At 36.8% G+C, this 24,312-nt stretch overlaps 1 protein-coding gene across 1 annotated transcript in view; it reads left to right on the top strand.

Annotated features, from left to right (window-relative positions):
• Slain1 (SLAIN motif family, member 1) overlaps window positions 1-22,201 on the top strand; it is a 42,121-nt gene extending 19,920 nt beyond the window's left edge. Inside the window, exons 4-8 of the mRNA XM_013009067.1 lie at window positions 6,987-7,136; window positions 9,194-9,535; window positions 15,845-16,000; window positions 18,890-19,175; window positions 21,109-22,201. Coding sequence (XP_012864521.1) covers window positions 6,987-7,136; window positions 9,194-9,535; window positions 15,845-16,000; window positions 18,890-19,175; window positions 21,109-21,184 — 1,010 coding nt within the window. The 3' untranslated portion in view covers window positions 21,185-22,201. The remainder of the gene's footprint in view (window positions 1-6,986; window positions 7,137-9,193; window positions 9,536-15,844; window positions 16,001-18,889; window positions 19,176-21,108) is intronic.
• Window positions 22,202-24,312: the final 2,111 nt, after the last annotated feature.

Genomic DNA, 24,312 nt, shown 5'->3' with positions numbered 1-24,312 from the left:
TTAAGCTGCAGTGAACAGGCCTAAGAGGAAAAGGGCTTCCACTAAATAGAATTTTTTCTTTTTGTTTATGGTATTGGGCTTTGAACTCAGGACCTCACACCAGCTGGGTAGGCACTCTGCCTCTGGAGCTATACCTCCAGTCATGCATATATACTTATATGTATTTATATATATTTATATCCGTATATATTTATTTGCATATATACACGTGTATATGTGTATACACATACATGTTTGTATACACACACACACACACATACACATATATATTTAACTATCTCTACCTCCCAAGTAGCTAGGATGATAGCTAGTTACATATTAAACAGGAATTTTTTTCTTTTCAGTACTGGGGATTGAACTCAGGACTTTGCACTTGCTAGCAAGTAGAGAAATTTTTACACATTCCTTTGAAGTGAAATTTCTATAAAGTTTGATACTTATCTTATTATTGAAGTCTAATGATCACTTGGGATTACAAGAGCATTCTGGTCTTAGGTAATACTGGATTCAATCTATGTGTGCTTTAGGCTAATGTCCTATCTTCAGTATTGTCAGTGATAATGCAGAACAAAATGACAATCCACAGGAACTCCCCTTCTGATCCTCATTTCTCAGGTGTACTTTTACTATCCATGTTGTTAGAGAGATCTTCCAGAAATACAGTAGTCAGAAATGCCAGCGAGGATAGACTATGAGTTAAGATCTGAAAAATAGAAAAGATCTAATTCTTTAATTGTGACACTTATCCACTAAGTTTATAATAACTACTATGACCTAGGAAACACTTGACCTATTACATTTTAACATTAAATAAGTGAAATAAATGGTATTAAGTAATAAGCCTTCCTAAACACAGTGAAATTTTGTAGCTGACATTGAGCAAGTGTTTATTAAATGTTACTTGTCATATCAGTTTTACAACCTCTTAGTTCGTTTAAACCAAATATATTTTAAGCTTAATTGGAATGTTGAAAGGACCTTTCTTGAGTAGATCAGGGTATTAGTGATTAAGTAATTGAACTTGTATTAGATGTTAATTAAGGGTGATATGAGAATCATGTTTTGTAGATGTCTACATTTTGAATACAACTAAAAGTTTAAATAACGAGTACTTACAGTGTCCTGGAATCATAGGCCCTTATACATACATATTACAGATACTTCTTTTAAATTGAATTTGTCATTACAGGTTGGATAAATGTGAACTGTAAAAAAAGATTTAACTTATCTTTCTAGTAGGTTTTCTGTCTGTAATTTGAAGATTGAGAAACTTGAAATAACAACTATTTACCCTAGTAACTAAGTGGTTCCTAACTGTACCCATTAGATCACTAACCTTTTCCTTGTATGGAATTGACCATTACATTACAGTTCAATTCTCTTTTATTTTGTGTGTGTCAGAGAAAGAGCATCGTGAGCATATGTTTACGAGTAGTGGTAGGACTTTCTAGACCCCATATGTTTGTCAAATCAGTCTTGGAACACTATGGAGAAATTAATGCCACTCACGTTTAACCAGTAAAAAATAGTAGATCAGATAAGCAGCCGACCATATGTTACCACTCTAGGCTGCTTGTTCAGGCTGGAGCGAGCTCAATGGTGCTGACATATGGCGGCTTGCTTTTACTCAGCCAGGGCAGTTTAGAAGAGTGAAACAGTTCAATACCATCTTCATTTTGGTTTCAAAATTCTTCTTAAGATTTGTCCAGATATTTGACTATGTCTGTACACCAAGTGTGTGTGAAGGCTGTAGGTGTTCATGGTATAATATATAAAGTCCTGTAGCACATTTATATTGAAGAGAATTGTTTATGGAAAGGAAGGATTTTCTGTCTTGGTAGTTTGTGGGCATAGATTAAAATGCTGTGGTCTAGATCAAGCTTCCGGTTAATGGGAGAATAAAAAGTATTTTAAGAGCCAATGTCCTTTTTACCTTCACTAATTTTTGACTATAGTTAGTATTCGTGCAGACCATGTAATTGAATTCCTGTGTATGGTGTGAATTGAGGCCTGACAGCCTGTAGCATGAAGAAAGGAAAATGCAGAAGGATTGGAGGGCTGGTAACCTGGCCTTGCTTCCCTCTCCTTTCCAGAACTCTGGGTTACTGAACCTTATTATTTAAGAGTCAAGATAAGATTTGAACAAGTTATCTATGTCGATAATAATAATAATGATGATGTAGCATTTATAGCTTACTTTCTTTGATGTGGTTCTTGAACAAACAAGTAAGAACTGTTGACTATCCTATTCATACTGTTGAGTGTTCACGGTTCAGTGCTTTGTTTCCTTAGATGTGGCTTACTGCATTTACTCTACCTGAGTGTTTTGCTTATGTTTAGTTGAGGACTTTGTCTTGTCTTACTGAGCTTGTCGGAGAAGTCTTCTAATTAATGTCTCAGTCATCAGTCCATCTGGGGAATTACTTATTCCATCATCTATAGGGCTGTATCATCATAAAATAACATCTCTAATTCTGTCTTTCTTCTTCTTTTCAAAGTCAGGACATTAACTGTACCTTAAGGAATGTACTGTTACAAGCATATGAATTTCACCCACCTTCCCAGCTCCTTTCTCACATGTACCCTGAGCACTGGCCTAAACATTTCTCAGTCCTTGACTCTACAGTGGTCTTTCCTGCCCCATACTTTCATATGTACTCTCTCTACCCGAGGTGGCATTTTGTCTCACAAGATAGATTCCTGATCTTTAGCCACTAGTTTTGAGGCCCTGATTACAGGAAGTTGTGGGAACTCTAGAGAACTTGCAGTATGGGAGATCTTCATAGTGGTTTAGTTTAAAACTTCTGGGAAAGAAAACCTTGGCAAACAGGATGCATTTAATCAATGCATCAGAGTTGTTTGGGCCAACTCTGTGCTATTCTAAGGAATGGAATTAAAATTACATAATCCATGTCATCTCAATTTTTCTTACAGGGAGACCTTTTATTATGGATAGAACTTTGGAATAGGAATATAGGAAAATTTCACTGTTATTTAGAATTTTTTTGCCCATTTTCTCCTTTGGCAAAATTCTTATTCTTCCTATAACATTTTGATCCTATTTGAGTCTCTCAAAACAACCTGATAAATTTACATGAAAATACAATGAAGGAGATAAAATATCCTCTATAAAAGTTCTTCAGGCCTTAGGTTATGGCTCAAAAGGTAGAACAGTGCCTAGCAAAGTTCAAACCCTAGTTAATCTTCCTCCCCTTGTTCCTTACAAAAAATGCTTTCTGTTAAATTTTTTACAACTCTCCTTACATGGAGAAGAATGTTCGACAAAAAATGTACTCATTCCCTTACTGATGTAACTGTAACCTCTCTGTACAGCATCTTTACAGGAAAATAAAGTTTAAAAAAAGAATAGGAGGATGCAATCCTTTCCGCTACTTTCCCTTCCCTTCCTCCACTGTACCCTGGGGCAGTAATAGAGAACCTTTGTTTTGTGGGCTTGCCTCTACAATAATTCTCCTCCCTCTTCTTAAAAGCCTCAGTGCTGAAGAACAATGTGGAACATTCTTTCTTGCAATAGACGTTAATTGTGTTCTTAGTTGGGATCTTGCTGTCACAGCCACAATAACTGTGTCATTGTGCGGGGAGGCTGGGTTACAGTAGAGGTTGTACAGAATAATGAATGCTGTTTACTCGTGATGTGTCGGTCCCCAACATCTGTGGCCGAGAACACACAGTCACTGTAATTCGTCTGGCTAGTGATCAAACTGATATAAAATAACATCATCTGTAAGCAGGAGATACAGTCACAAAGAACTATTGACCTTTTTTTTTAAAGAGAATTTTTAATGAGACCCATCTAATAATCAAGATGAGAGCAGCTGTATTGTGTGTGCTGCACGTTAACCCCTATTTTGGAGTGTATTTCAGGGTGAAGTTGACCTGTGTGGAGCTGAGAGAACAGGGAGCACACTTCTGTGCTCTGACCCAGAGCAGTAAGGCCTGCAGGAACACAGTAGATTACAGGTTGGATGTAAGGGACACACAGGGCTGTGTTAGTTGAGAACCACATTTCAGTAAATACTGGCCATGGAACTTGGTGCATTTTGAGTGTTACAGTAAATCGTTTCCCTGCTTACTTCTTCACCTACATAGGAAAAGACCCCCCCCCCCACAAACAGTTGTTGGAATGTAGTGGGACTTATTTAAGAATTCTTGCTGAAGTAAGAGGAAACATTGATCTTAAGTAATACTGATCGGAGTTTTCAAGGATCCTAGTTTGGAGGTGATTGTTCTTCAACAGCTCATTCGCATTTCTCATTAGAAGGGGTTTGGGAAGTGCATTTCAAATGCTCCTTTCTTTTTTTGTTTTGTCAGATTTCCAGTAAATATAAACCAATGTATTGCTGTATTACTGTAACCCATTTTTTTTCTTTTTCTTTTGGTCTCTTAGTGTCCTACTTAATATGTATGTAACTGATTATTTTTTAGGAAATGTACAGTTTGTTTGCCGAATTGAGTTTTATGAAGAACCAGCAGATGATGTTTGGTGTAATTTACTAAAAAAAATTTTTTTTTATGATTTTGGAGGTCTTTTTCATGATCCTACCACTTAGAGTTAATAGGGAGATGATAGTTTTGTATAGGGGAAATAAACCAATTACGATAAGTGAGGTAATGTGAGAATTAGATCATCTTAGTCATTGTGAGTAGTTTCTTAATGTTACTTTAAATACATCCATATCAAAATGGTATTAAGATATTAATGTATGTAATCTAACTTAAGTTACATGTAACAGTATATATGCTTTTCAGAAAACTTATATTTTTGAAAAAATTTTGGCTTGAAAACAAATGTATTTAAAAAAAGAGATGACCAATAGTTTATAACTGTTATTATATTGTAGTGTAGAAATCTCTTCCCTAATTTGTAGACTATTTTTCCCTAAAAACTGTTTTAGACTCAAGGCCATTTAAACAAAATAATCATTTTAAGTGTCTTCTGATATTAAATATAGTGAAAATAGACTGAAAACATTTAGGAATGTGAACATTAGGAATGTGAAAACATTCTCCATAATTTCTAAAGACTATAAGGCTTTTTAAAAAGTTTAATATTATTCTTTTTTATATTAATTAAAAACATACCTTTATTCAGAAGTAGAAAACATTTCTAATGTAGAAATTGAAAACAAAGTTTTATTTTCATGCAGGCCTACTGGCTTTCAAAGTGAGATTGATTTGATTTTTCTTAGTTGATGTGTAAATTGGTGCTCACTCACAAGTTGACTATTTTTATACATTTTTCCTTAGATAAATAGAAATCAGTTAAGATATTCTTATGAAAAGTACTTTTGGTTATCTCTCCCCTACCCCCACTTAAAAAATTTTAGTTTCTTCCTTTTCCCTTTCTGACAAAGCAACATCTGCTTCTGCATAGCTAACTACTGCTGTTTTCTGCTTCTGTGACAGCTAGCCGATGGCGGAGTCTCTTCTCTTCAACTGCCTCCCTGGCTTTCTCTTATAGTCCTGTTGCAAGACTCAGCCCTTATAGCAATGGCATTAATACTCCCAGCTTCTCTAAAACCTCAAATAAAGCAATACTAACACCTGAAAAAACAGGTAATATTTCAATGTCTTGACCAGTTGCTTGCTTTGCAATTCAATCACTAAATACAACTCTGACATCCATCCTTCACTAGAAAGCTTGAGGGTAATCTTATTATAATGGAGAGTTTTTTGCTGCACACTTAGTTTTGATACAAAAAAAAATGTGTATTCTCCTACCACTGAATTGCTTGCTCTCTGATGTGTGTGGTAGTCTGTCTGTCTTCCCTTTGGCAAATGCACACCAACATAGTTGCATGTTTTCAAATGCCTTAAGTGCTTGCATGACTAAATGTCAAATATAATTAGACAAATTTTTTTTAAATGTTCGAGATCATAAGCCTTTATGTTTTTATGTAATTATTTTTTTTCTGGTAGATTTTTTTGAACGTTAGGGCTCTGTAGAAAGAATAGATATAGTAGGTTCTTTATTTTTTATAAGCTGAGGGTCTCACCATTTCTTTATGTGTCTCAGCACTGGTATCATTCCATTCCTATCATTTTCTTCCACTTGAGTATTTTGTTATTTATTCTCTTATCTAAAGCCATTGCTGCTTTATATTCACTTTCATTGATTATGAGGGTTTTGTATATATTTTTGTGTATTATATGCCTAGTGTGTGATATTATCCATTTATGGCACTCCTGTGTCTACTCATTAAAGAGTAGACCACATTAAATTTAAGGTTTAAAACATGTAACCAGGGCTGGGAAGGTGGCTCAGTGGTAGAGTGTTTGCCTTGCAAGCATGAGGCCCTGGGTTCGATTCCTCAGCACCACATAAGCAGAAAAAGCCAGAAGTGGTGCTGAAGTTTAAGTGGTAGAGTACTAGCCTTGAGCTGAAGAGCTGAGGGACAGCACCCAGGTCCAGAGTTCAGGCCCCACGACTGACCAAAAAAACAAACATTTAACCAGAGAAAAGTATGCCTCATTACTAAATAAAAATGTACACAAATGTACTTTCATGCCTTACCATTCATGTAGTTATCATTACAATATCATAATAGTTATTAGTGTTTTTTTCTTAGTGATATAAAACACCTAACTGGTCTGGGCATGTGGCTGAGTGGTAGAGTGCTTGTCCAGCATGCTTGAGGTCCTAGCTTTAATCTCAACATCATAAGGAAAAAAAAGGAAATTCACATAAATATCCTTTAAACATTAAAAAAAATAACTGTCTTAAACACAATTTAGGGAGAGGGTAAATTCTGAAAATTTAAGAAAACAGTAAATAAATTTTTGTACATATGAATTATGAACACGTGAAGGTATGCTTATTGTCTGGCTTTAAGTGATGGTATATGTTGATAATTATTTTCTGAAGTTCTGTAAATAAGTAAAAGGTATTGCCCCTTCTTTTTGAGCTGTAGAACATCTACCCATTCTTTAAACTAAATGAGATGCATATTTCCATTGTGTTTTAGGTTACACTTCCCGAGGCTCCCCTCTCAGTCCCCAGTCCTCCATTGACAGTGAGCTGAGTACTTCAGAACTGGAGGATGACTCTATCTCCATGGGATATAAATTACAGGACCTCACTGATGTTCAGATCATGGCTCGTCTACAAGAAGAAAGTAAGTTCTTTTTTTAACTATGAAAGCGAGGTTTCCAAGTGATCCAGATGTGATGAAGGAGGCTCAAGCACGTGTCCCCACACAATGGGCAAATACTTTGATTATTTCTCTTGTTTTATTTAGTAGAACTGGATGAAGATGAGTTATATGTCTGTCATGTGCTTAAGAACATAAGATATTAGGCGCACTCATAACACATGGGTGTTCTTTGGATACCATGTGTACTCTGGAGTATTTACCCAGGACAGCAGATATTTTTGTTGACATAAAATCCTGTACCTGGGTGTTTTAACAGCTTTGTTTGTAATGGTCCTAAACTGAGATTAGTTTAGGTGTCCTTCAGAATGAGAATGGTTAAATAAATTGTGGTATACAGTGAGTTACTACCCAGCAATAAAAAGAAACAAACTATTGATATAGTATCTTAGATGGAGCTCCAGTGAATCATACTGAGAGTGAAGTAAAGAAGATTTCAAGTGATTGAATGTTGTATAATTCCACTCATATAACACTTGGAAATGAGAAAACTTTATAAGTGGAAGACAGTTTAGTGGTTGGGAATTAGGGTGGCACCTGAGGTCTGAGAAAGGAGAGGGAAGTGGCAATACAAGCAACACAAGGGATTCTTTTTTTTGTGGTGCAACTGATATTTTCACTGTTGAGGGATCTGCAAATCTGTTAGTCATGAAATTTTAGTACATGAGTAAACTGGGAAAATCTGAATAGAAAAGCAGATTATGTTTAATGCTAACACCCTGGATATTATACTAGTCAGTAATTTTGCAAATTATTGGGGGGGAAGGAATGAAGCGCATATTGATATTTTCTAGCACTGAATGTGAGTTGTTTTAAGGAAAACGCAATTAAAATGTATTGATCTACATGTGGTGGTGAATATTTGTATTCCTAGCATATAAGAGGCAAGGACAGGAGGATTGAAAGTTTGATGAGATGAGACTAGTCTAGACTACAGAGTAAGACAGTCTTTCAAAATCAAAATTAAAACAACACCAAAAATGCATTGATGCACCTGCAGATAAATGGTTGTTGAAGAGTAGAAAATGGGAAATGGGCAGTCATTCACTGGTTCTGCGATATAGTTACAAGTAATCTAGTACTACATATCACCCATTATGTTACAGGAAGATGTAGATCACAAAACCGAGCCAACCTTATTTTAGGGTTTTCTTTTCAGGCAAACTTACATAGAAATAGTCAGTTGTCATTTAAGCATACCAGGTTCTCAATTTTTGACTTATCAAGGCTACTGTGATAACATGGTAACACTTATACAGGATTTAATAAGGTATACTTTGAGGTAGAAGGTTATTATTTTTGCTTTACTATTATTAATAAACTTAAGTGCTTGTTCTAAAAATATATGGCTAAAAGGTTGGATGTCAGTTTTAGAATTAAGTAGGCTCAAATAGACTACTTCTAGAAGAAAAGTTGTATGGGCAATCACTCAAGTAATGAAAAATTTGCAGTTCTGACTATTTATGAAGGGTTGCCATCTAGGATGGCCTAAAATATTAAAACATCAGAACATTTTGAAACATAATATTAACAAAAATAAGAATGAAAGAGTTACCTTGTTAGAAAGTATTTCTATTTCATATTTTAAACTTTCCTTCTGACTTTGAAAGTGTAGAGAGCAGGCTGTCTTCTTACTTGGGTAGAAATTTGATTCATTCTCCTAATTCAGAGAAAATGAGTAATGATGGGTACTTCTTCCTAATCTGTTTTTTTAAATATCTCCAGATTTGAAAAGGGTTGATTTTGGAATATTCATAGGTATTGTTTGATGGTGCTGTGGCAGGTACATTCAATCTTCATTGGAATGCAGGAAGTGTTTTTACAACATTGAATTCTCTAGTATTAGTTATATTTTCAGGCAATAAACATATTCATTTTGGAGGATGGGTTTAATAAACTAAAAACCAAGATCTAGGAGTCCTACTTGAAAAATTTATTGGCGTACATGTTTATCAGATACTTGATTAACTATAATTCAATATTAGCTAGATCAACTTACAACACTATTTGTTGTTCTGTAGGTCTCAGGCAAGATTATGCTTCTACTTCAGCATCTGTCTCGAGACATAGTTCCAGTGTATCACTGAGTTCAGGAAAGAAAGGCACGTGTAGTGATCAAGAGTACGATCGATACAGTCTGGAGGATGAGGAAGAATTTGATCATTTGCCACCACCCCAGCCTCGTCTTCCAAGGTGTTCACCTTTCCAAAGAGGAATTCCCCACTCACAGACTTTCTCCAGCATTCGGGATTGTAGGAGGAACCCCAGTACTCAGTATTTTCCTTCAAACAATTACCAGCAACAACAGTATTATTCACCTCAGCCCCAGACTCCAGATCAGCAACCAAATAGGACCAATGGAGGTAGGTTGTGTTTTATAATCAATTTAAAAAAATTGCTGTTTCTCAAATTTATTAAGCTCATCTTCAGGACCTTAGCAGCATTTGGTCTTATAAATTTATATCTGAAATTAACCGTTTCAGTTACATATCCTGAAATTATTTATTTATTTATTTTTATTCTTTTGGTCTGTTGTGGGGCTTGAACTCTGGGCTTGGGCACTATCCCTGCCGCTCTTCAGCTCAAGGCGAGTGCTCTACTGCTTGAGCCACCGCACCACTTCCTGTTTTCTAGTGGTTAATTGGAGATAAGAGTCTCATGGACTTTCATGCCTTGACTGGCTTTGAATCGGGATCCTCAGATCTCAGCCTCCTGAGTAGCTAGGAGTACAGGCATGAGCCACCGGCGCCCAGAATTATTATAATATAACTTCAAGAAGAATGCCAACCTGTAACTAGCTCAGAAGGAGTTATAGGTATGAAACATCTTTGGGTTGTTGCTAATTTTACTGTAGTATGGGGAAAGGTAGTAACGGGTTGTAAGCCAAAGGTATGAGTTGTATCCATCTTTACCTTTCATAAAACCACCAACCTTTTACTGCCTTTTCCTGGCTCACAGTGATGATCGATATGACAATGATGCCTTAGAAAGGATGCTGCTGTCACACATCCAGATTTAGGGAGAGTTTGGGTTGTTTTTCTGACTTCCTAATACCTAGAATTCAGATCTCTGTGGCAGAGGTTTATGGAAACTATTACTTGCTATGATAACAGGGAATTTATCTGTGCTAAAGGCACCCTAGTAGAGTGGATTATTTATCATTCTCTTTCTTTTTTATATCTTTATCATTTATTTTTCTCCAAAATCTATATAGCGAACAATTGTATAATATTCTAAAGCTGTTACAGTTTTATACCCTCAAAGAAAAAAATCCCATAAACTAGAAGAGCAGCAAACAGCTTAAAAGTTTTTGTATTTAATTATAGCATTCAATTATTATACCATACTGTTTCTTGAAGGTAGGCCTAGAAGTGCTCAAATGATATTTAAAAATATAGCCAAATGAAATACAAATTTTAGTAGCGATTAACTTTTTACCATGTTTTTTAGCTTTTTTTCTTCATCTGTTCTCATGAGCTGAAAGTTTATTTGAAAGTATTTATAATATGAATAATTGCAAATTTGCAAATTGCAAATTTGAAAGCCTGCCAGATAGGGATTCTGACCTTTAGCTTATTAATGACAGTGCTGCATTACTGGGTGCTATTACTACCATGCTAGAATCGAGAATTGGGCTCTGGAGTTGTTTCAGTCACCTGCTTTAAAACACCACAGTCTTGCCATCCGGCAGGTGCTAGCTCTGCATTTTGATTAGTATTGTCAGTAGGATTACTTTCTTCTATGCTCTTGTTTGTGGCACCTTAGAAAATTGATACCTGCTTTCATTAAATACTGTTTTGAAAAGGATTAAGTTTCCCTTAAACCTGTGCTGTGATACACTTCACATGGACATGGAGAACTACTGCCATGCAGGGTCTGTTTGTGGGATTTTACTTTTCTTAGATGATCTGCTTTTTCCTTACAAATACAAAGGCAGATTTTTGGTTTTGACTAGCATAATACAAATGGCTCTGAGGTGCAGTAGACCCTGATTTCTAGTCTTTCTTGCCACTTGACCCTCTCATGTTGTAGTTTTGCAAGTTTCATTAGCTTTAAGATGTGAAGAAGATAATACCTATCTCTTAGAAAACTGTAATTTTACACCACTCATCTGCTGTGTATTCTCCCAGCCTAAGTATGTTATAAGGAATAAATTAAACAATGAATGTTTCATTGCATGGGTAAGTGTTCTGAATAAAATTTGTCTTCCACTCCATCCACCCTTTAATTTTTTTTAAACATGTGGCTCGTATATATGAGCCGTCATTTGTTAGAATATTATTTGAGTATTATTTGAACAAAATTGAGAAATAAGAATTGTAACTTTGAAATGAATCTATCAAACATTTTCTAAATTGCCTCAGTGATATAAATAGGAGAAAATAATGAATAACTCTTCCATCTATCTAAAAATACTCAAAAGTAATACAGAAATACATATGTGTATCTACTTCTTCTATAGCTCCTATACTTGTTAGCTTCAAAAGAAACAGCTCTTAACAAGTTCTTGGTGTACTTAGGGGAACCATACCATTAAAAATAGTTTGCCAAATAGTAAACAATTTGTCAGCTATTAGGAATAACTAAATCTTGCCGATTCTCGACCAAACTTCCTGCATCTTTTCAAACATAGCAGTGGTGTTATGTGGTCACTAGCAGTTGAAGTATCTTCTGCATGAATTCTGTTGTGACTGTGATTGGCAGAGCAAGTAGTTTGATGGATAACTAAATCTCATTTTTGGTTTCTGAAGATTCCCCTGTCTGCTCTATGGAGTGCTGAGATTTGCTGCCTTTTGTTCATGAGCACATTCAATTGAGTTCTGTACTTGGTGTGTACTTTGAGCTTTCTGTTGCATCTCAGTGCTTGAAGATGAAATTACTATCTTAGGAAAATAGAACTAGGACATTGCTTCTCATTCCTTGAACTTTAAAGTGTGTGTGATTATTACTGATTCCATATTGTTTGACAAAGAAGTGAACATAAAATCCAGTTGGTCTGACACAACTTGAATATCACAGCTTAATTCCAAGAGGCATAGTGGCCTAAATATTTATATGTGGATGGCTTTAGTTTTAGGAGTAGATGTTAGGATTAAAGCTTTGTGAAATTGGTTTGGCATTTATATAAATACATATTATTTTAAAAGACTGTTGCATTATAGATTACTAGAGATGAGAGATATAACCCACAGTAATGTGTAAACCCTGACTGTTTTGTGGTTTAGGGGCAAAAACTTAATAAAACATTTGAAAATTTTGTGTTTAAGTGAGAATGTTGTTAGTTTGCTTCATGTGACAGAAGTGTTCTGATCCTATAAAGTTTTCTTTTTTTTTTTTTTGTCAGTTGTGGGACTTGAACTCAGGGCCTGGGCATTGTCCCTGAGCTTCTTTGTGCTCAAAGCTAGCACTCTGCCACCTGAGCTACTTCTAGTTTTTGAGTGGTTAATTGGAAATAAGAGTCTCATAGGGACTTTCCTGCCTGGGCTGGCTTTGACCTGTGATCCTCAGATCTCAGCCTCCTGAGTAGCTAGGATTACAGGCGGGAGCCACAGGCACCAGGTTCCTATAAGGTTTTCTATAGAATCTTATAATAATTTATGGTTAACGGATCAAATGTCTGCACTTTTGATTTTGTTTAACTAAAGCAAATAAATACGGCAAAATTAAATCAACTGTTAGACCTAAGAAGAAAACATGCAGGTATTAATGGCACTCTTTCCAATATTTTTTTAATTGTTATTTATTTATTTATTTTTGGGTCCGATCGTGGGGCCTGAACTCTGGGCCGGGCCCTGTCGCTCAGCTCTTCAGCTCAAGGCTAGCGCTCTACCACTTGAGCCACAGCACCACTTCCAGCTTTTTTTTCCTGCGTATGTGGTGCTGAGGAATCGAATCCAGGGCCTCAGGCATGCAAGGCAAGTGCTCTACCACTGAGCCAACTTCCCAGCCCTCTTTCCAATATTTTTATGTATTTAAAATCTTTTATAGTAGTTGGGAAACAATTAATATTCTAATATTCTAATTCAATATTCTAATTAATGGAATATAATTATTTCCTCCCAGATACTAGTTTTTTTTGCCTCCCAGTTACCTTAAAAAGTATATAGTGAAAGTAATGTAGTCTGATACTGACTGAGATTCTTCATCACATAAGATTTTGTGATGTCAGAAGATTCTGGGGTAGGTAACCTTTTTTCTACCAAGGGTCATTTGTATATTTATAACAGTTGAGGGCTATAAAAAATACCAATACAGGCAGAAGGCCATAGACAACCAAGAAGAATTTGTATCTTTTCTGTCATATATGAAGTGATTTCTCAGGCCTTATTTGGCCTGTAGGCGCTAAGATGTATGTTCCTTTCTCCTCACTTTTGCTACATATTCTGTCTATACATAATGTGTATTATTTATTCAATGTATTGCTTGCTGCATGGGACTAAAGACTTTAAGAGGAACTTGGGGATAAATATTGTTAAAGGTAGACCTCAAGTAAGCCCAGGATGGAGCTCAGTGGTAGAGTGTTTGTTAGCATATGTGAGGCCCTGGATTCTAGCTTCAGCCTTGTGAGGGAGGAGGGGGAAGGAAGTATGGTAGGTTCTTCCTTCCCCCCTGAGGCTTTGTTTTCTATAACTTTTTGCCTACTGTGATCAGAATTAAATGCAAAAAGTCTCAGAAATGATCCATGAGTTTTAAAGAACTTTGATTATGGTAAACTTTTATAAGTTAATTCTTACCATCATAACAATTAAACTGTCATAGGTGTGCACATGTATGAAGAAAAATAAGTTTATGTTTCGTTATTACCCATGCTTTGTGGAATCTATGGGGAACTTGGAAGGGATCCCTGAGAATCAGGGAAAATTGCTGTAATGATGAAAACCAAGAAATGCAACAGGCGGAGGTAGCATTTGATTCTCTGCTGCCTCTTGGTGGTAGAAGATATGCTGAGCAACGAGAAAGAAATCTGGGCATACTCTGGGTCTTTTTGTTTTCCTTCACATTTTTGCTAGCATCAAGTAATTGTGCCAGGGGCTTTCATTTTGCCATGTCTGTATGTCATATAGTATACCTTGATCAGACTCCCAACCTCTGTCACTCCCATCCTCTCTTCCTAAACCAATCTCTGCAGTCTTCATTATCCCCTGAACATAAAATATTTTGACTTAGCCAGGCTCTGGTCACTCACACCTGTAATCCTTGCTATTCAGGAGGCTGAGATCTAAGGATCACGGTTTGAAGCCAGCCTGGGCAGAAAAGTCCCCTGTGAGACTCTTATCTCTACCAGAAAACCCAAAGTGGAGCTGTGGCTCAAAGTGGTAGAGTTCAGGGACAGTGCCCAGGCCCTGTGTTAAAGCCCTACAACTGACAAAAAAAATTTTTTTGGCCATATTGACTCTCTTACATGTGTCTCCCTCCTATTAATACCCACATCCACAACAAGGCCTGTTTTATATTCCTCTCACTCATTTATTTCAGTATAGGTCACTTGTCCAAAGGGGTTTCACGTTGGTGTTTCATGCATCATTCGTATACAGTATCTTAATCAGATTGACCACTATGCTTACTCTCAATTTCCCCATCCCCACTGCTGCTTGTTTCTTTCTTTCTTTTCTTTTTGTTTTTGTTTTTGGTCTGTGGGCTTGACTCTGGGCCTGGGCACTGTCTATAAGCTTTTTTGCTCAAGGCTAGTGTTGTACCACTTTGAGCCACAGCACCACTTCCTGCTGCCTGTTTTGCAGCAGTTTTCAATGAGTTTTATTTTGCAAACAGTTGTTGGCATACTGATGAAAGTTAAAACTTTCCAGAAGTTGATGTCATCATGTTGATGTGATGAGTGGATAAATTAAGCCATCTCAAATTGGAATTTTGTTCATGTGTTTCGTTTCGGTGTGTTAGCAAAATATTCAGTAAGTGTTAGTTTTGACTCCTTTATAATAATTATTATTTTGTGTGTGTGTGTGTGTGTGTGTGTGTGTGTGTGTGTGTGTGTGTGTGTGTGTGCTGGTACTTGGTCTTGCACACAGGGTCTGGGCACTGTCTTTTTGCATTTTATACTCAGGGCTGGTGTCACCACAGATCGACTTTTGGTGCTTTGGTGGCTAACTGGAAATGAGTCTCATAGATTTTCATGCCTGGGTTGACTTTAAACTTGGATCTTTAGATCTCAGCCTCCTGAGAAGCTGATTACAGGTTTGACCATTGGTGCTCACCATTAGACTCTCCTAGTTTAGATTTAAAAAAAAATTAAATAAGTACAAAACTTTATTTCTAGTATTTTAAAGAACATTCTCTAGCTTTATATGATAGTTTCATCCAGTTACTGAGTAGGAGCAGCCAGCTAATTGATCTCTTTATAAGACACTTATTTTCTTTTAACAATAGTCTATCTGGAAATTCTGGTTGCAACTCTGCTTACAATACAACAGATTTCTGATATCCCATCCATAATGCACATACTTTTACCAAAAGTATGTTATATGGAAGGGTTACCATTTCATAAGGCAGGTAATGAGTAGGTTTCTTTTTGGGACTATGTTACTGCTTCCTTTACTTTCCCCTCCTGTCCCGGCCACACAGGTGCATAGTTTATTTATTTTTCTTTGGAAAAACAAGTGTTTCAGTTGTCAATAAATTTAGGACTTTTAACCTAGTAAAAATTGTTTCTCCTTCAGATAAGCTCCGAAGAAGCATGCCTAATCTAGCCCGGATGCCAAGTACAGCTACAGTCAGTAGCGGCATTAGTTCTCCAGTTACCGTGAGGAGCAGTCAGAGTTTTGACTCCAGCCTGCATGGGGCTGGGAATGGACTTTCAAGAATACAGTCTTGTAGTAAGTATAGCAGCTTCTAATATTCTAATAACTTTTCGTCATAACCCCATTTCTTCTTCTCCCTCCTCTTCCTCCTCCTCCTTTTCTACAAACTAAAGGAAACTTCTCCTTGTCTTATAACTTATCTTTAGTATTTTGTCACTGCATTGAAGTAACGCCAATGTTGCCAACTAATAATAAAATAATAGTAAATTAGAGACCTTTGTATTCAAGGTCAGCAGATATAGCAAATACTCATTTATGTATCCATTTATTAAATAAAAATAACACTCTCCTCTTTCTAGCTGTTAATCCTCACACTTTTAGTCAGAGAATTATTGTTTCTTTTTTTAAACCATTCTGTGGCACTTTTCTCTCCAAATAAAATTACATTTCAGTTATTGTTGTTTGTTGGCCCTGGAGTTTGAACTCAAGGACTGGGTGTTGTCCCTGAGCTTTTTTACTCAAAGTTAGTCCTCTACTACTTGAACCACAGCACCACTTGCAGCTTTTTTGGTAGTTTTTTAGAGATAAGAGTCTCATGGATTTTTCTGCCGGGGCTGTCTTCAAACTGTGATTCTCAAATCACAGCCTCCTGAGTAGCTAGGATTATAGGTGTGAGCATTGGCACATGTTGTTTTTGTTTTTAACCATTTTTTCACCAAATGATTTTAGCGTAACTGAGTTATTGTCACTGGGTATGATGATACACATCTGTAATTCCAGCACGTGGGAAGGTGAAGCAGAAGGACTGTGAGTTTGATGCCAGCACAAATTAGACTCTATTGTCTATTATCTATGTACCTATCTAATTCATTCACTCATTCCATTTGTCTGTTGGATTTTCAAATAATGCTTTAGCAAAGAATATTTTTTAGAACAGCTTTAGATTTACAGAAAGTTAGTAAAAGTACTATAAAGAATTCCTATATACCCTTGTGCCCAGTCTTCCTTTGGAAGAGGATTTTCTATCAATACAACTCATTTGTTACAGTATACATTATTCTTACCTAGAGTACATTCTTATCATTTAGATGCCTTTAGGTTTGACTGGGTCCTTTGTCTGTTATGAAGTAGTTTTTATCTAATCCATTTTAATGTACCACACAATCAAGTTGTTTCCTTGGACCTGCAGTGGAGGCAGCATTAATCCTATTGCTGTTTGTTTCAGTTTGCATGGGGATGTGGTGGCTCTAGATTTATTCTCCCTGTTCCTACACATGTTCTCCATATGGATTGCTTTGGTTAAATCTTAGACTGATGCATCAGGAAGACACAGGTCACAGACCAGTCTTGGGAGGCCCAAGGTGTGTGCAGAGAGACTGGCTGAGAGTTAGCAAACAGATATCTGGTCTGTAGCCCCTATCCCTCAAACTCAGTTTTAGTTTCCAAGTGGTGATAGTCTTCCATTTCTTCATGTCTTAGTTCCTAACAACAAAGTGACAGCAATACTCTAGAAGGGACTGTGCTAACTGGTTTATATGAATATCTTATTTTGTTCTATTGTATGTATGATGTAGTTTCTTTTGTCATTCCTGTTTTCTGGATGAGGAAATAGTTTTAGATAGGAGAAGTCATAATTTCTCCAGGGCATGAGGCGAAGATTCAACAGATTCAAACACAGGTCTGGTTATACCTGGTTAGGTTTTTGACCGCTGTAACATTCTGATGTCACATGCTTTTCTCAGCTTAGCTTTACTTACCTCTTTGTTTCTTCATTGGTGACCCTCTCACATTCTCCTAAAAATCCATAATGAATATTATTTAAGGAATATGTTTGTCATAAACTTCTCTTTTTCCTTTCCATAATTAAAACTACTAATTATCCTCTTATTTTGTTTTTACAAACCATTCCCTGAGCAACTCTCAAAAAATCTGAATGGCTTCCAAGTAAGCAAGGAAGAGTTTGTGAGAACCAAGAAATTATTTCATGTACTAAAGGAGAGAAGGCTCTGCTTAGAACTAGCTTCTAAATAGAGATGATCTTTGAGCAGTACAGATTTGAACTGCATAAGCCCACATATGGACAATTTTTTTTTGTCTTTTCCTTTTGGAGATTGGCTACAATCTTGACAAACCTTGTGGATGAATGGAACTTTGTGACTTAAAAAATAATGGAAAAATTAAGAAAAAGGTTAGATGTGCCATTAGTGAATAAAATAGAGGTAGAACATAGGCTTCTTTTTATCATTTGCTACCAGATAGTATGCATACAACCATGATAAAAGGTTAAAATTCATTGAAGTTTATGCACACACTTACAGATCATACATGTCCCTATTTGCAGGCAAGGTAAATGTAAACAAATGCAAAGATGAGGAACTAAATCATAACTGCCTAAAATTAACTGAAGAAATACTGGCTACTGTGATAATTTTGTAGCCACATCCTGTTCCTCTTGGTGAGCTCAAGTCTTGCAAGAACCTGCTGAAAATGCCCCATGTCACTGATCATCTCTGTCTGAGCATTTCTGCTCTCCAGGAAATTGTCTATCACAGTAAAAAGTTATCCCTTGCAATATTCAAGAATTTTCTTGGAACTTAAGACTCAATGAAGACTTCAATGAAAGTACAGTGAAACTTTCATTGTATGAATACATACAATGTATTTATATTACTGGCAAAGATCTGGGTCAACAGGAAATGACTAATGAGATTTGGGGGAGTTTTGAGTTATACTTGGATTTTTTACTACACGGCTTTGTTTCTCCTGACTCCCAGGTGGTTCAGGGGTTGCTATCAGTTAGGCACTCCTCAGTGCTGCGAATGGACAGAACTGGAGACTCTTGTCAATGAATTTTCTCCTACTGAATAGTATCTAGAGCCTGCCTTTTATATAGAGTCCTCTGAATGTCATGCACATTTTCCTTAGTTGGATGGTAACTCACATAAGCATCATTTTCTCTTCTAGTTCCATCACCAGGACAGATTCAACACAGGGTCCCTAGCGTGGGGCATTTCCCGGTGTCTGTCCGGCAACCCCTTAAAGCCACAGCTTATGTTAGTCCCACAGTTCAAGGCAGCAGTAATCTCCCTGTATCCAATGGCGGCGTACAGTTATATTCCAACACCGGAATCCCCACCCCAAACAAAGCTGCAGCTTCCGGGATCATGGGCCGCAGTGCACTTCCCAGACCTTCACTGGCAATAAATGGGAGTAACCTGCCTCGGAGCAAAATTGCACAACCTGTCAGAAGGTAAGGGGCCTTCCTTTGTTTACATGCCTTCCTCTGCAATTTGACAGTTCAGAACTACTCCAGGAACCAGCCTCACATACCTTTGGCTCAGTTTAACCGTAGTTAAACTTAGGTCACGGAGGTCACTGTCCTTTATGGCTTGACTTGTGTACCTTTCTTAGTAAAGTGATGGGTTAAGTCCTTTGTGCTTAAGTCTCTTCTCTTACCTCATCCTTTCCCCTTACTACCTTATCACTTCACTCTTGGCATGCTCTTCTGTTTGCTTTTGCTTGAGTTTACGGAGCCTTTGTAGTTCCTCTCTTCTGTCCCTGAAGTTATTTGTGTAGCTTATTCCTGCCCTCTGTCAAGTTTTCGCTCACAGTAACTCCCCTGTCTAAAATTGCAATCTGGGAAGGTAGAGGGGTAGTTGATTCTTGGGTTCATTGCTCTGTACCCCTGTAGCCAAGAGCTAGTGTCCTGTATTGGGTAGGATATCAAACGAATGTGGAAAATGACACCTTCCTCCCCCAGTTTTGAAAAACCATGGTAGTGATACTCACCAGTGCCTTTACCGGTTTATATTGGTAAGTTCAGTAGTCCATGTAGGTCTTTTTTTTTTTTTTTTCCTTCAAAATCTTAGGGTATTTGCAGTCACATTTTAGATAAGCTCCTGATTTTTAAAAATTTATTGTAAAGGTGTAGAAATCAAGTAATGAGTATATTTTTTGAACAGTTTCACCTCCTCCATTATCTCCCAGTGTTTCCCCTCCTGACCCTCCTTTCCCCCACATTGTATAGTTCATTTCCAACATAGTGTCTAGTGAGTATCATTGTTGAATTAGTTCACTCTTTGTCCCCTGTTTCTGTGATTCTCCTTCCCCTCCCCAATCAGATAAATTTATACCTAAGACAAAGGGTACAGAAATATAAAACAGCCACAAAAAGGAATAAACTAAATAAAAGAGAGAAAGAAAAAAAGAACCACAAACAGTACAGTGAAAAACCTCTTGTTTCCACTTCTTGGAGTCATTTTGATAAGCATCATTTTCCCTGATTATAATGTAGCCTCTTCAACTGGATATCATAGACTGTTTCATAGTGAGGAAAAGAAAATCCTTACCAGTGAGTGAAAGAGACACTGGTGGTAGAAAACAGTAAGGATTTGAAGGAGGAGAGGAGAACCATAGTAAAAGTTTGAAAGGAATTTAGTCGGGATATGTAATTTTTTTCTCTATGTATCTTTTCATAGTTTTGATTTTTCTGATTAAAAGCAATGATTGTTCAGGAGTTACTGAAAAATAGAAAAGTAAATAAAGGCTGACCCATAGTTCTACTATCCAGAAAGAAATCATTTGGTTCTATGTTTATTCAATACATTTTTGTCTTGTTCTCTTTAGTAAATTCAGAGCTGTATCATGTTTGTGGCTAATTGAGTCACATAATTTGATGTATATCAGTTATTATGGCTCCTCCATTTATCCTTGGATATATATTTCCAAGGAGAAAAGGATGTCACTGCCAGACTGTGTGAGAGGGTTTTTCCTCAAACACTGGGCATTATTATCTCTTAAAAGGCTTTACCAATATGATAGGCACTTTTTTGCTTATTAGTAAGACTAAAAGTTTCTGCATGGACATTTGGTATATGTAGTCAACGAAGTCACCATTTATTCATATTTGCCATGGTTTTCCCCACTGCATTCATCCTTTTCTTTCTGAACTTTAAATATTTTTATACATTCTGCTGCATGTTAAATTGTGCAGCATGTATGGCCCCATGCCATCACCGGGGCTCCAGCAGGCCAGCATCTGCTTTGAAGGCTCAGAAACATGAAACTCGAGGTATACTTGGGGCGATGCCAGGAGCTTGTCCTTCCTGGGTGGAGAAGAGATCAAAGTGAGAGATGAGACTCACAGGATTATTAACACTCTCTTCTCTTTCATCTCTTTTTAGTTTCCTGCAGCCTCCGAAGCCCCTATCTTCGCTCAGCACGCTGAGGGATGGGAACTGGAGAGATGGCTGCTATTGAAGCAGTCTCATGTACCCAGGACAGCGGGAAAGAAGTGACAATGAGGGTGTGTTACCTAGCTGGCTGGGTAACGGTGGATGTGGGGATATTCTTTCCCTGTTGCATTTTAACACATTTCCTGCATTGTTTTTCAATGGACCAATCACCAGAGACTAATGGTTGCACTTAAATATTTACATGAAGTACTGCAACATTCTCAAACCCGTGGTTGCAGTATTGTGACACTTAGATCTAGGAAGTTTTTGTAGACCTACTCTGTATCTGAATACTTTTTGAAAGAATGGAGATGTATCAATAATGCTTTGCCATATGATTTTTTTTAAGTAACCTATCCAGTTTACTTATGTGTTCTAAACATCTTTCCATTACATTCTGGGTTTTTTTTTAAATTATATACTTTGCATTTTTACAACTAGGTTCTAAACCATATGCTTTGAATTTTACTTTTTTATAGTTTACAGGAATTTTATTTTTTTGTGCCTATTTCTTTTTATGCCTCTGTGAGCCACTATGGGACAACTGAAAATTTTGTGCCATAAAAATATTTTTGTGGTAAGGTACTATTTTTTTAGCTCTAGGGATATATCAACAAAAATACACCATACAATTTGAGACATAATTTTATGTTGAACGAGCACAATGTAATCTGAAGCATTACAAGGAGATATAGCCAGACAGCAGAGTTAAATGGTCTTGTCTTTTTCACTGTTAATTTATTGTTGTACATGGACTTCATATTTATAAGGCATCCCAAGCTCATTGTACTTAATACAGGCAATGTTTGCTACTCTACCACCATTGATTTTCAATACTTTATTACAAAGGATAAAACTGTAATGTTTTATTAACAATGCTTCTGGAAATGAATGCATTTTAAAGCAAATAAATCTTTTTGATAGACCTTTTACAAAATCCATTTGCACTAATGAATGCTTTCTTATGGTGAATGACATACTATTTGTTACTGTGTACACTGCTGTTTTGGAATGTTCAGAAATAAAGACTCTATTTCAGCAATAACAGGTCACGCATGAGTGTGCAGCATGAACTGTGGGAACCATGTGTCTGGGTTTCACTGTAATCCTGGAAACAGTGCGGTGGTCAGATGCTTTAGATTTTAAACAGCTAGATTTAGAATACTCACATCTGTGAAAACTGTGTTTCTTGCCTCTAAAATACTACTGATGAGAAATGTGAGGCTTTAGTTTATAATCAGAGTTTAGTCCTGTTTAGAGAGCCCACAAGAACTAAAGTACGCCTCTCAGAAAAGAGTTTATGAATGAATACTCTTGGGGAGATTTTAATGTTTTATGGGAGCTGAATTCAAAATACTTCCTTAGTATTTGTAAAATACCGAAGTGCTGTTGAAACTTCAGCAAAGAGATTTATGTTAGGTTTTAAGGAGAATTCTCTCCACAGCCATTAAGCATTATTAAAACACTTTTGTTTTTGTGCTTTTATATATAATTCTATTTATATCTAATATAACTAAAAGGATTATTTTAAAAACAATTTTACATTTAAAGTTAAGTGTGAGTAGAAGGTGGTGAGATAGGATTTTTGTCTAATGACAAGACCATGGTATAAGGACTTTGTATAATTCATCCAATTTAATTCTAACAATCACCTGCTGCTGCCACCCTTTCAAAGATGAAGCTACTGAGTCCCAAAAAGGTGACACTAGTCTCTGGAAAACAATTAGCTGACAGATAGTAAAGGTGCTAGAATCCAGGTGTTTGTTTGTTTGTTTGTTTTTTGCCAGTCCTAGAACTTGAACTCAGGGCCTTGGCACTGCCCCAGAGCCTCTTCACGCTCAAGGATAGCGCACTACCACTTGAACCACAAAAACCACTTCTGGCGTTTTCTGAGTAGTTTATTGGAGATAAGAGTCTCATGGACTTTTCTGCCTAGGCTGGCTTCACTTTGAATGGTGATCCTCAGATCTCAACCTCCTGAGTAGCTAGGATCATAGGTATGAGCCCTAGTGTCCAGCTAGAATTCAGGCTCTTTTGCTGAAAAAAAATTGTTTTTCTTAGTTATTTCCCCCCTGCTATTATACTTTTTTCCTATACACAAGTAGTTTTGTATATTTAAAGAACCATTTATATATTCTGGAAAAAATGAAAACTTTAATTCATTTTGTTTGAATATTTGCTTTATATGCAGAACACTTTGATCCCCTCTTAGAAAAGCACACAAAGATCCTGCATCTTGGATTCTGTATTCTTGCTGGGGAGAGAGAATATAATCTGATATAGTTATATAAATCTCAGTATGTTGGATCATGAGTGCCATGGTGGGGCAGGGAGGAAGGGGAGAGCTGGTAACAAGAATGGGGAACAAATGGGGTTGGGGAAAAGTTCATATTATAGCAAGAATCACCCGGATCAATATCATTGAAAACCCCACTGAACAAAGAGCTGGAGGAAAGAGTTAACACTGCAGATTTTTCTCTTGCAGCTGTATAGAACATAGAACAGGGTCAGTGGTTATTTTCATAGTTTCCCCTACCCCCAAGGTGATGTGTCACTGTGATTCTGGAGAATTGAATTTAATATATCACACACACCAGATGTCTTAGGGTCTTGTCTGTCAGAGTATGGTTCCCACATGAGCCGCCACAGCATCATGTTGGGAGACTTGTTGGATTGTATATGCTCAAGCCCAACTCAGATCTTCTGAATCAACCCCCGTATATGATGATGCAAAACTGTGAAAAAGGCTGCTGAGACCAATCTAATTTCCAAAATGGTGGTACTACTTGACATTTTTTTTTTCTCCACAGCACACACATGAAGATGCCAGTTCTTGTTCATCTTTGGTGTTTCTTTTTAACTGCTTAATCTGTATGTGGTTTAATTTTTCTGCTGGGTGCCATTGCTCATGTCTGTCAGCCTAGTACTCAGAAGGCTGAGATCCAATACTCATTATTCAGTATGAAGCCAGCCTATTAATAACCAGTAAAATGCCAGACTGTTGACATGGCCCAAATAGTAGAATGCAGCCATAAGCAAATAAGATGAGTGTGAGTACTAAGCCCTGAGTTCAAGGTACCTTATTGCATGAAAATGATTTCATTCCTTTATTGTTAGTGAGATTGAATACCATTTCCCTTACATTCATTTATT

This window comes from Dipodomys ordii, unplaced genomic scaffold, assembly GCF_000151885.1.
Source record: "Dipodomys ordii isolate 6190 unplaced genomic scaffold, Dord_2.0 Scaffold1, whole genome shotgun sequence".
Classification (NCBI taxonomy): domain Eukaryota; kingdom Metazoa; phylum Chordata; class Mammalia; order Rodentia; family Heteromyidae; genus Dipodomys; species Dipodomys ordii.
This window is presented reverse-complemented; position numbering and strand designations above follow the sequence as displayed.